General features: G+C 35.1%; 1 protein-coding gene across 1 annotated transcript in view; it reads left to right on the plus strand.

The window, feature by feature from the left end:
* The window catches only part of CFAP47 (cilia and flagella associated protein 47), a 259734-nt gene that overhangs the window by 20471 nt on the left and 225740 nt on the right, over positions 1-13523 (plus strand). Inside the window, exons 17-22 of the mRNA XM_041487933.1 lie at positions 763-885; positions 2272-2403; positions 3547-3624; positions 4194-4338; positions 5885-5979; positions 13111-13261. Coding sequence (XP_041343867.1) covers positions 763-885; positions 2272-2403; positions 3547-3624; positions 4194-4338; positions 5885-5979; positions 13111-13261 — 724 coding nt within the window. The remainder of the gene's footprint in view (positions 1-762; positions 886-2271; positions 2404-3546; positions 3625-4193; positions 4339-5884; positions 5980-13110; positions 13262-13523) is intronic.

The raw sequence follows: 13523 nt of genomic DNA on the forward strand, positions 1-13523 counted from the left end.
TAAAGGAATAAAAATCTAGGTGTGCATGGGAAGGTATGTTTCAGAGTTTCAAGTAAACAACAGACTCTTAATTTAATTTTGTGTGGTTATTTGAACATGGTATTTGAGAAGCAGTGTTCTGGGTAGTCTTCTAAAACGTGACATTCAGCTTTGGTTAGCGATTTGTTGTCTTTCATTGCATACCAGGACGTATGAAGAAGAAAGAGTTGGTTTTTTTTCCCCACTCTGTTCTACTAGCTACATGTTCTAGAACTTTTACTGGGAGCCAAGAAAACTTTTCACTTTCTTTTGATGAGCCTGTTTTAATTTTTGGGTTTTTTTCCCCAGTAGCTATTTTTCTTTTCTTCCTCTTCTTTTGAAGTCTTGGAAGTTTGCCATGCGTAAACCAGGATGTGTGTAAATTAGAATATTTGCAATTCTACTGATATTAATATCTCTGAAATATCTTGTCCTTATCACACATTTGGAATTAATGAAGTTTGTGCTGTTAAATTAAAATATTTTTCTTGGTCTTGAAATTAGTCCAGAAATATCTGTAGGGTTGGTTGAGTCTGTTCAATTTGAATCTAGATAAGTTTAGTACATTGAGTAATTCTTTTCTCACACTTAAGCTGCGTTTTCCTATTTGAATACTTCCAATTTATGTATTTGCACAACTATATTAGCTCATTATGTGATAAAAAAATTAGGCTGAATTATTTATTGTACTTAGGAATATGTTATATGGTTTGCTTGTTTTTTCTGTCTCTTGTTTTTTAATAGTTTGGTGCTACTAGAGTTCAGTTGGTGGCTCCAAGTATATCCTTTGCTCACAGTCCAATTGGTTTCACTACTTGTAAGACAGCCACGATTCTAAACACAGGACGCAACCATGCATACTTCCAAGTAAGAGAAAATTATTTCTAGCACACTTATTTCCTTGGGTTGGGTAGCAGAAGGGAGTTGAATTTACCAGATCATTTTATGGTTTTGTGTTTTCAGTTATTAAATATGCATCTACTAAGGTTTTTGTGACATTTTCTGGAGAAACAAGATTGATGTAAATAGGAATTCTGGCCCTCCCTCAAATTTGCACTGATGAGTAGATGGGACAAAAGATTAGCAAACTGGTGATGGCCTAAATGATTCTGGCAGTTTCCTGAGGGCCGGGGTAAGGAGAGAGTCCCATACTGGGGTACCCTATGGAAAAGCATTTATTGGATGTTTTCCTGCATTGAGAAACAGAGCAAACTGTCTGGTCATCCTACCCTTGCTGCCCAGTCAGTGCATGCAGGGACCCAGAGCAGTCACAGCACAGGCGGTGACTTTGCTAAACCAATATCCAGGGGAAAGAGGGGCTCTGCAATGAATTGAGGAAGGGATGACTTGGATGCCAGAGTGGGTAAAGACATAATACACAAATTAGTAGGAAACATAACCTCATTAATTTTGCTGATCACAGAATAATTGCTGCATTTAGTGAAGGAAAATAATTTTCATTAAAATCCTCAGAATTTTTGTTACTGCATTATTACAGTACTGAGAAACATGTTTAATTTATTTTGATTTGTACCAGATTTCTCTTTTATCAGTTGAACCTTGAATAACAAGTAGTACCATAATGTTGGAGGCTGGGCCTGAAAGAATAAAATCAGCATAACCAGCAATGCAAGCAAACATACCCAGCCTTTATAGGCTCCAGAATTACTCAATAGCTGGTTGGTCTTAGTCATTATCACTTGTGTAGATAGCCTTTAAAAAGCTATCTGTTAGGAGTGCATTAGAAGAGGAGAAATTCCTTTTTGTCTTTTCTAACTGTGGGTAAACCGAGTATTTACTTCTAATATTATCACTGAGCTATACAGAATTGGGGTTCTGTGTCCCATCTGTGTCCCATCTTACTGTGAATGTCAAAAAAGGAGTGGTGAATTTATTTGTCACTGAAAAAAAAAAAACTGTTTTATAGAATATTTGGGGGACTTGCTAGGTAGCAAATTGTAATTTTGAAAACTTACTGAAAACAACACAAAACTCCAAACTCCAAGTTGCCAATTGGTAGCAAAAATTATTTCATAGTAAAAATTGACAGTTATGTTTAGAAATCTATCACTTTATTTTGTTTATTTGCATTTTTCCCCAAACTTCTAAGTCCAAGTTAGCATTGTATGATGTGAAGGTTCTCCTTGTAAGAATGTAAAATGTTTGATATATTGGTATAAATGAAACAAAAACAACCAAAACAAATGAAAGAAAACACCTTATTCAGTATGTTTCTTGTTTGTGTTTGTGAAGGTTCTTGACTCCAACCCAGTGCCTGGAATGAAAATCACACCCACTGAAGGAGTGATACCTGTGGGAGGCCTTGTTGATTTAAAAATCTCTTTCTCTCCAAAGGCACGCATGAGTTTTGATAAAAAAGTGGAGGTATTTCAAAATGGGAAGAGCTTTGGCTTTTGAGTGTTATTCTGTGTTTATGTGTGTATGTTAATGCATCTTTTGGATTTTACTGGCAGTGTTCTAATGCTTTTTAAGAATAAGGTTTTCTTGCAGCAGACCATTTTTGCTGTAACCTATTCTGTTTTATTTTTTTTTTTTTGTCTCAGTCCTCAGAGAAGTATCAAAGCAGCCTCTCACTTTGAGCTGATTCATACTATACCACTGACAAGCTGTTGGAAGTAATGGGTGATTGTTCTTTACGAGATAATGTAGACATACCTGCAGTTTCTGTAATCTATAGAGAGGCAGGATTGGAATACTCCAATGTTTTTAGTTTCTTGACTTCTTTTTGTGGTTTCCTCAGAGATGGCTCCACTATTAGATTTACTTTGATAGTAGGTGTGTAATAAACATGTAACATATTTTGTTTTCTGCATGCCTGGTTCTGAGATAAGTGAGATTGGGAAAGATAGATTCTATTGAGGGCCTGAATTTTGCTACCATTTCTGACTGATCCTGGATTCACCATCGTCTGGGGCTGCATTATGCCTGTTAAATCTAGTAGTCATTTATTTTTTCCATTTTTACAACAGATTTAATATTCCTCAGAATAATAGTGTTTACCTTGTACCAGCAGCTCTGTCAAGCCATGTGTGTTGTGATACACATTCCAATCCTCACAGCTGCTGAACACAGATTTTTCCTGTTGGAAAAAAGTACTCATTCTAGTAACACAACCTCCTGTGATATTATTTTTTCTGCACAATTGGAGAAGACTGGTCACTGGTCTGGATTTTTTAATTAACAGCTATATTTATCGAGCTATATCTGTCCCAGATGTGGTATACCACAAAGGCATGATTTGAAGCCACTGGAATCTGTATATATATGTTCTAGAAAATGAAGTAATTTACTTTATTTCTTCATATTTTTGCAGCAAAAAAACATTATATTATAAGGGCAGAGTTTTCATATTTTCAGTGCAATTTATTCTCTCTGCTCTGTATCTGTGGGGTAGGGTTGGGTTGTTTTTTTTGTGTTACACTTTTTTCATGTAGTAATGAGAGATTTGGTGGGATAGTTGTGTTAAAATGACCTTTTTCACAATCCTAGTGTTGTCCCTTCACTTAGGTAGCAGTGAGGAATGCAGCAGAACTCATACTTAGGATCAGTGGATTCTCAGAGATCACTGAAATAGGCATTGATGTGGTAAGTGTGAAGAAATTGTAGCAATTGGTAAGATTGGTTAGGTATTTTGCTTTATCTAGATGTCAAAGTGGCTCCTCTCTATTTCATGTTTTTCATTTCTTCCTAAACTAGCATCCCAAGAAAATGATCAAAGAGATGAACTTAGGAAGAGATATTAAAACCCAAATGTTTATATAACAGTTACATTAAATGATAGCTGACAGCTTTAGTTTTTGAATTTGGCAGTCTGGAATAAGTATGTTAAAAGAGAGAGTATTTCTTAAGATGATTATTGCAAAAAATGCAATAAAGGGAAAAGTAAGTCGCTGATCTGTTTACTGAATGATTAAACTTTTCTGATAGTGTAACTGAACTTGATATTAAATTCTAAACTCTTCTATTTTGTGTCCTGGAAAGATTTTAAAGATAAGGGTTATGTGAGACTATTGATTAACCAACCTATCAACAAATCAAATCTATTTGTTTTGTTATAAATTGTGAATCTTCCCAATCATATTTTTTCACATTATGTTCAATTGTAAACTTGACTTCACAGTACTTTCACCCATTTTTCTTCTTTAAACTTACAGGGAATATTTGAATATCAAGGTGTTTATGTTGGTTCTACAAAATCAATTCCATTTTTGCTGCAGAACAAAGGACAATCTTGTACCAGAGTGCAGTTTGATTTTTCTAAGCATACGGATTTTAAACTGAATGCTGAAGACAATTCAGGTATTTGTTTTTGCTCTAGCAATATTTTCATTAAATAAAGAATGAATAATGATGAGAGAAAATCTGTCAGACTATTTCTGGTAGCCAAATTTTCTGATATAAGAAAACCTAAAGCAATTCTTTTAAAACTGTTGCTTAATATAAATTAAGAGGAAACATTTTGGTTTGCCTATAAGATGACATTTGACAAAAAAATAAGTATTTGCAAAGTGTCAGGTTGCCTGTAGATCTATTTTTCCTGCATTTTTTCCTCCCCAAAGTTGGTGAGGTGTAATAAAAAATATGAATACCCTCTCACCAGTTAAAATAAAGTATTAAGAAACCCAAACAAACAAAGCCAAACAATTGTATTAATTTCCAATTCATGGAATCATACCTGCTTTTTGGACAATATTTACCCTTTGATTATTTCATCACCAGTATAGGGGTTTTTTCTTTTTCCCAAAGGGACAGGGTGTCGGCAGGTTAATGACAGGGCCTCTGTTCTGCATGAATGCTCAGCTCAGGAAGTTATTGGGGCAGCAGTAGAATTGAATTCTTTTTTGCTTGATAGAGCTAGTGCAGATTCTTATCCTGCACAGTGTTGCCCATGGCTTTTCTATTTCAGTCATGGCATCTCCTTGGATATATCCACCATCATTATTCACAAGACAATTTTGCAGAGACAAGATGCCTTACAAGCAAAGCTGCAAACTCAGGAAATTAAGACTCTTCCTTTTGCAAGACAGTATTATAAAGTTTAGTTGTATCTTTATGTTGAATGATGCATACGTGGATGATGCAAAAAAATGATCTCCCCAAATTAGAGGGGTTTTCTTACCATGTGGTGCACTTAAAAGGGAAGAGAAGGTAAGGGCTCCTAGTCAGTCTTCCAAAAGAACTGTAAGGCTCTTTACAACAGGCAGGCAGCCAGCATGGGATCAGACTCATTGCACATGATCTCTGGATTAGAGTTTGTGCTTGAAACCACTCATGTGACATCCAGTCAGATTCAATACTCATATTGTGAATACTGGATGAATACTTCTGGTGTTCCATAATGAATACTGATCTTGGAGGAATATTGCCTTTGCTGGAAACCTGTGCTTCTGCCAGTGCCTTAAAATTGAGCATGGAAGTCTGAAAAATGAAGCAAGCTTTATTGGAAATGTAGATTATGCCTAAAAGTTATTAGAAAAAAACCCACAAACCAGTTTCAGCCAACTATTTTTATCCCTGTGGTATTATTTTATTATGTAATTAACTATTTTAGCATAACACTTTTACTCAAAGGTAAAGGACAATCTTATTTTGGTTTGTCTTTTTGTCTGAAATACTGTGTTCTTCCAAATGAATAACTTCCATGAAAATTGCTGGTGATTGCCCAAAATTACCTTCAGAATCCTTATGAGAGATCCTATATTCCATTGTAGCTTTGTGAGAAATGCTTACCGTGAAAATATGTAGATTCTTGATACTGGAAATCACTTTAAAATTCTGCAGCTATTGTAAAGTTGATATTTCATGCAGTAACATCTGTAATTTGATTCTGAATTTTGTTTGGCAGCAATTGACCGTTCTCGTTCAAAGCCTTATCTCTACTCCGTTTACTTAAAGGAAGGGTCGTCTTTGCAATGCTTCTTGACCTTGACACCAAAAAGGGTAGGTTTATGAAACAGTGGTGGTTAACTTAATTAAAATCATGCTCTGCGATATTTCTGTGGTGGGAGAAGAGAGACGTTAGATAAACATTTTAGTCTCTGCAATAGTTTTATAATTAGTAATGCAATTCTTAAGACAACAAGTTCTTAAATAACCTTTTTATAACTTCAAGTGTTTGCATACACAAAGAAAACACACTTCCTCAATGGATTAAAAGTGGTGTAAACTAACACTGAATTGTCATACCACATATTCATGAAATCATTCTTCAAACCAGCAGACGCCTTCTTTTTGCAGCTGTTCTTGCCTGTATTCACAGATGACCAAGAAACTGCAAATGTACCTGAGTTTTATGTGTCATAAAGACTGGAAAAGGTGCTTTCTGGTTGAGCTATTTGAGTGGAAAAAAATTGAGATATGAGACTTTAAGTTACTTTTAAATCTGAAAATTAGCATTTTATTGGCAGTAACTGTCAATAGAGAGTACTCAAGTGAATTTTAAATCCAACCCCATAGAAAAATGCTTTGGAAATGGAAGATTTGGGGTTTCCACATATTTGGAGAACAATGAACTGCAAAAACTTAGTGTATGATATCATAAACCAGCTTCAGAACAAGCAGCTGGGGATCACTTCTACAGCATATAAATCCATTGCATTATCTCTGTTATTAATTCTTAAGGTAAAAGACATTATGGATCTTGAAAGGGTCAGGATTATTCTATTTCCACCACCACCCACCTCCCACCCCTGCCTTCCCAGCAGTATAAAATGGAATTCCTTTGTTCAAAGCATCATTCAAATAATATTTATATATTACAGGCTGTGTCCGATGACGTGATTTTCTTCTGTGTACACATGGAAGCTGTGTACACATGGATTGAGTTTATAGCCTATGCTCTACTCTGAAATAATTTTTCCTGACAGAATATGAGTCAATAGATTTATAAAAAAATTCCTTCTGTATTATGGCAGGCCTTGAACTAAGTGAAAATAAATAGTTGTCCTATGTTTTTAAGTGTCAGGAAAGTATAACATTTTGCAATTGTTTGCAAAATGGTGCCTACAGAATATCATGAGTGACCTATAATCAAACTGGAGAAACTCAGCAAAGGAAAGTGCTGGCATTGTCCATTGAGTAAGAAGGGCCAGGAATGGGAATACAGGAGTAGATAATGCTCTTGGGATAAGCTATGTGTATGGCATTGCAAGCTACAAGCTGAACAAGAATTAAGAGCAGAGACTTACCATACCAATAGGAATATTTTTATTAAAAAAACAAGTAAAATAATTATTCTAATCAGGGCTGATAACACTTCAGCTGCACACTGTTCCCATGTGGGATGCCGTGTTTAGAAAGAGGTGGGACAATTCCCAAGAAGTGGGACTTGGAAAAAAAGTCTGAAAGAAAGCAATGGAAAAGAGGAGAACTCTGTTTTCCATTGTGACATTTGAGCTCTATTACTATTTCCTTTCCTTGTCAAGTTGCAGGATAGAATAAAAGCAGAAATGTTGCTAATGACATTGCTGTAAATTAATATTTCTGAAGAATGCTGAAATAGCAGGTTGCTCTCTGTGTTTAATTTAGTTTGTCTCCTGAACATGATGTTCAGGATTGCTGTTCATTATTGATGAGCCATGTCCAGCTGTCATTTGGTACTGGTTTACATTGGCTTAAGTGAAGACAAGGTTATGCCAGTTGGAAGTCTACTTTAATTGTGATATAAATTTGGGAAAACAATTTTTACACTTGATGGGATCAGTTTTGTGACTGTTCTTGCCAAAAAAAAAAAAAACCCAAACAAACAAACAAACAACCCCAAAAAAGAGAACAAACAGAAAAGGCTGTAGAATAGTGCACCTATTGATTACAGATTTTATTTTTTGTTTTTCAGACTCTGGGTCTAAGTGTTTTTCAAATCTTAAGAATAATTTTTGGCAAAAAGAAATAACTTCCTTCAGAAATAAGGAAATAAAAACTTCAAAAAGGAAATTTTCTTGGGGCCTCTCATAGCCAGCTAATAAGTGTTGCTTTAATTACATTTTCTCACCAGATTTCTTTCCTGATTTTCCAGTTTTGAAAAAAACCCCAAAACCCCAAATCTCTAATCTCTGTGTGTTCAGCTTCCTCTATTCAGGTTTCACAGTTGCAAGTGCTATTTCCTGCCTCTGCACTGCAACAGCTGTTTCTGATCTCATCTCTGTTTTTTTGATAACTGCTCTTCCCCAGCTTACCTCCCAGCTGTTACAAACATTCTGTATCCCATCAGGTCACATTCTCTTCTGTCTGCCTTCTGGTTTTACTAGAACTTCCTGCTGTTGTAGTCATTACTGACAACACTACCCTATAAACCAACAAACCCCCACTATACTGATGTTTTCTTTAAAAAGTGGATACTAGGGCTAAGGAAAAGTAAAAATAATTCAGGAGCACTCTAAAAACATAAAAAAAAGCATGAAATTATTTTAGTGTACTTAAAAAATTTATTAAAGCTACCTGAATTATTAATGTAAGGTTGCAATTAATTTAGTCTTGAATGCAGTCTTGAATTCTGCTAAAAAAACATTTCAGATCAACAAATGTAGTACATATATAGGAACTTTGAAGACCTGCTACAACTCTCACTAAATATAATACGTATTAATACATGGGACATCAAAAGATGCTCTTAGAGATGAAATGTCTTGGCATGCTTAAAAGAATAAACCTTAAAAACTGATGAGGCAGTTCCTTCAGTATTCCAAGTGAGAAAATGGAGTCCATGCATTATAGATAAGGCTGGGATGTTGCTCAGGCACAGTGTGGCTGTGCCTTGCTGTTATTGCAGTGTCTTTGAAGGTGTTAGAGGTGACAGGGCTCTGCATCTCGCTGCAGAGATTTCAACCTTAGTGTTTGGTGGCTGTGGAAGTCAGAGCTGTCAATGAAAGCAGTATTGATATAATCTATATGTTTATAATCTATATCTGTATCTATATCATCTTTATCTATCTGTCTGTCTGTGCTTCTTCAGGAAGGATGATCCCCTGCCCACAGAGGTCCTGCAGGGTCTGCTGGGGAAAGCATGCAAAGCAAAGTGCAGGAATGTAGTGATTCAAAATGAGTATTTTATTTTTTTTTTAACCTGCTGGAAAATAAAAAATTCCAGCATCATGGAAAAAGGGCAAAATACACAACTGGGTAATAATGAAGCCTTGGAGTGCCTTTGATTGAGATAAACAGAACAAGTCACACCTGTCAGAACTTATTGCTTAAGCTTGTTGTAGGGAGTTGGCAGGTGTTTAGGTGGGGCTTTTTGTCCTGTTAAATGACTTTTTTCCCCCCTTTTTTTAATGAAAGAACAGATTTGGCGTGTAAGAAGTGAATTCTATGGAAAATCTGCAGCTGTGGAATTACAGGCTATTGTTGTTGCATCATCTCTGGTCATATACAAAGGAAAGATTTAATTTTATTGCGGTGTTTTGAATGATGGCTTTGAACAGCAGTTACATTATTCATTGTGGAAGCTGCTTTTCTGTGATATAAAACAGGGGGAATGAAAGATTTCAGTATATCTTAAAAAAAAGCTCATGTTAAATTTGTGAGAAGATTGGGAGTGTCTATTGGATTCAACTGAAGGACATAAACCCTTGGCTTTGCAGTGAGGTTTAAATTTGAATCAAACTGATTTTTTCTAATGTACATTTCCATTTTATCTCCTTGTATCCCTGCTGAATTTGTGTTTTAGAGGTATAAAGAAAATTTAAGATCAACCTTTCACAAATGCTTCAAGATACTTGAACAATCTGCATGGTATTATATGATAAATACAAGATTATTATTATCTTTTACAGATGTTGTAATGTAATTTTACGTAATAAATTAGCTTATTGATTTACTGGTAATTCCCTGGGAAGTTGTATTGTGAAAGAAAACACTAATTTTAGAGAGATGTTACATATTCTTTGTGCTAAACAAACTATATGACTTCTGAATTAGCAAAATTTTTATTCAACCTTGAGAATACATGCTCTATTAGAATAATAATTAGAGAAATAGATTTTATTCTTTCTAAGATATAGTATTGCCTTGGAATAGTTAGTAAAGATAGAGATGAAGTAACTGCTTTGAAAGTGTTTTTTTTTGAAAATAACAATACTTTTTTTTTCTACTCTCAGATTGCCACATGACAGCTGTTCTTCTGTTTATTTTTGATCCATGAATTTTATGTAAAATACTATTTTACTTGTGATGTTTGATGGGGTGTTTTTTCCCCATTTTGTTTCTTGTCTTATATCAGGTATTTAGGGCCAAGGCAGGAAGCCAGTCAGCTCCCGAGTGTTGAGCTTAGAGCTACCAAACTGTTAATATCAATCTTATTTCATAAATTGAAATGAGTTTTGGTAGCAGAGATTTCATAATCTCACAGATTCTTTATGACCAACAGCTTCTATTTGTTTTGTAATTCTAATGAAAAAAAATATTTTAAGATGCCATCTGAATAAAAGTTTCCAAGTTATTTTTATTTGAAGAGTTAACTTATGGTGGCAACCTGACCAGCGTCCTTTGGAGGTGTTCCATGTGAACATGCAACTTCGTTTGTGAAAAAGCTCCTTTGTCTCACCTGTCTTTTTAAAGTTTCTTTTGAAGTATTTTGATTCTAAGACTCTGACTTTGTAGATGATTCCTCCTTTCCAGCCAACATGCATAATCAGTGTACATCAGGACAGGAAAAATGTTTCTTGCAATGATATTAACAAACAGGAGTGTTTGTGAAAGAACTCTCTCTAGTTGCTTCCTTCCTGCCCCTTCCCATGTTCTCCAGTGTGTGAAGTTAAATGCAGCTTCAGGAAAATATCTCAATAGATTAGTAACTATAAAGTATTCATAAATTATATAAAAAGCAATGACAAGTCCAGTAATAGTCCAAGGATTTATTTTTTAAGTATTGAAATTAGTTTTTAAAGTATGTAATCTTGCAAAAGAGGGAATTTTCTATTATGGAGTTTGAAAAATGAAAAATTAATCATAAAGAGTTTTTTTTTTTAATGTTTATAGAAAGAAACCTAATGATTCTGCTTGCAAGGGGAAGTCCTAATAACTGAAATGAATTTTTAATTCTGTTTCAGCAATATGTGTGTATATTATAATCTGATTTCTACTTAGAATTTTTAAAGGATTTCTCATTTGTAATGTAGTTTACATAATGTGCAATTAATGTATGAATAAAAGATCTAGGATTTGTTCTCAATTATATAAATACATTTCTATGAGTTATTTAGGCCTTGAATTTGTACCATTGTACTTCATAGCAAAAGTAGGTTTTCAGTGAACATCATGATCTTCATGTAGTGAATTGAGTCTTTCACATATTTAGTTATGTTTGCCAGTTCTTAGAAAATAACCCCTTTGTTGTATAGTAAGGAAAAACCAAATTTTCTTGTTAGTTGGGATGAAAAACAGGTTTTGATTTGCTGCTTTGGGAGAGGGAGAAAGGGATTCAGTTTTTTGCTGTTTGGCCTAAACATACCAGCATTGTTGAGTAACAATTGCAGTGCAAGACTGCACTCCTTTGCACAGCCTGTGCTGCCATGAAATCTATAATAACTAAACATTTTAATCTCACCAAACTTAAACAAAATTAGCTTTGTTACAAGAACATATTTTGAAGATGTAACTTGATGAAGTGTTTTATGTGGGTGACTTGAGATACTAAAAGTATAAGAGTATGTAATTCAAAGCAGGAGATTTTTACTCAATCTTTTTGACGTATCTTGAGCTTTAGTTACTAAAAAATATTAAATGTCAATTCTGAAAAGCCAGTTATATATTATAAAATCTAATAATTATTAGATTTGAAGTATCAATATAAAACAAGGGACTGTGGTAATCTTGCTGCAAAAACTTGCTCCTCATTTCATACTTTTGAGCTAAGCACAAAAAGAGAGAACATTCCACAAGGCTCAGCACACACCTCACTCTCCAGAAGTGTGTAATTGGTGTCACAGACCGTGCTGGAGCTCCACACACTCCCAGTGCCGTGTGCTTGCTTCTCAGTAGGTGTTGCAGATGGATTTGTGCCTCATGCCCTGCCTTAGGACACTTTTGGTTTTCTTTCCTGTCATTTATATATTTTCCTTGCTACCACAGATGTGAAAGTGAAGAATGATGCACTATTTTCTGCAGGTTTTGAAAGCTTTTAAATGATTCATAATATCTTTATATAGCTGGTTTTGCTGCTTTTTCTAAGCAGCATGAAGATTTTATAGGTTTAATTCCTTTCTAAGATTTCTGTGGCCTTCAAGGTGAAAACAGGATTTGAAGGACTCTAACAGGGGTTTTAGTGCAGATTTGTTTTTTTTTTTTTTTCATTAACTTTATTAAGGTTATCCATACCTTTTTTCTGGAGAACATACTGCCTTAGTGTGTTGGTCCTTGGAAAGACAGAGCAAGAGGCAAGATCTCTTTGAAAGTGCTTTTTGAAATAAATTTGGCCTTTCTGATGCACAGTCTGTCAAGAAAGAAGATTCTGTACAAAACACACCATTTTTTAAGTTTGAAACCCCACTTGGGAATGTGATAGCACAGATAAAATGAGGATCAAAATCACTGGAATTTAGACTCCTAGAATTCAGTGGCATTTCATCACAAAGGTTTTAAGAGTTATTTTTTCCCCAAGGTTTCTCAATTTTAGCTTATGTTTCACCTTTGATCTCAGAGCCCATTTTGTTTGTGCTGGGTGTACTGTAATGGTTGACCTTTGCTCTTCAGCCTTTGAGAAAGGCTTCCAAAACTGATGTAGCTTTGTTTTCCCTCCTCTTTTCTGACATAAGCTTCTGCATTTGGGCCATGGCTCCCGTTGTTTTTCACTCATGAGGGTGGCAGGAGTGGAACACGACACTGTGACTTACCAGAAGCCTTGTCTGTAGCTCTGCTGATAATCCTGATACTTTTGGTTAAAGAGCTTTTCCTTAATGGGGGAAAAAATACCTGGGCAATGCTTACTTGGAGAACTGATTCTGAGTTCCAATAAATGAAAATCCTGTTATCCAAAATTGCAATAATTCTGCCAAAACAGGAATGTATGTTCAGATGGTTCAGGAGGTACCTATGATTTTTTTGGGAAAATGACCACAATATTTTCTTTCCCTTTAGGTGGCAGTATATGACTTCATTCTCCCAATTGCTGTTCCTCGGGTCAGTTCCCCAACTCCAGTTCCTACCATGCCTCTGAAGCGTGGTGGCCCCGCGCTCCCGCCACCCCCGGAGATCCCAGCTCTGCCCAACTGTAAAGTCAGAGCTATTGGTGGGTGAACCAGGCCTTTAAACACCTGCTGGATACATAGATTTGGAGTGATATTTTTGCTTTGCAGAGAATGGCTTCTTAATTGCAATTTGTGTAATTTGTACATTTATTGAACACTTGCAAAATTTTCAGGTTTTGATTCATGTTTTTAAATATGCTTAAAGTTGAACTTTCTGTACCTAAGCATGATGTGGAGAAAATATTTGTTTGTATTTGCCTTATATCAAAATAGTTTACCAAAACTCTTTTTTGTGTCTCTCCA

Source organism: Pyrgilauda ruficollis, unplaced genomic scaffold, assembly GCF_017590135.1.
Source record: "Pyrgilauda ruficollis isolate IOZ18807 unplaced genomic scaffold, ASM1759013v1 scaffold85, whole genome shotgun sequence".
Lineage (NCBI taxonomy): Eukaryota > Metazoa > Chordata > Aves > Passeriformes > Passeridae > Pyrgilauda > Pyrgilauda ruficollis.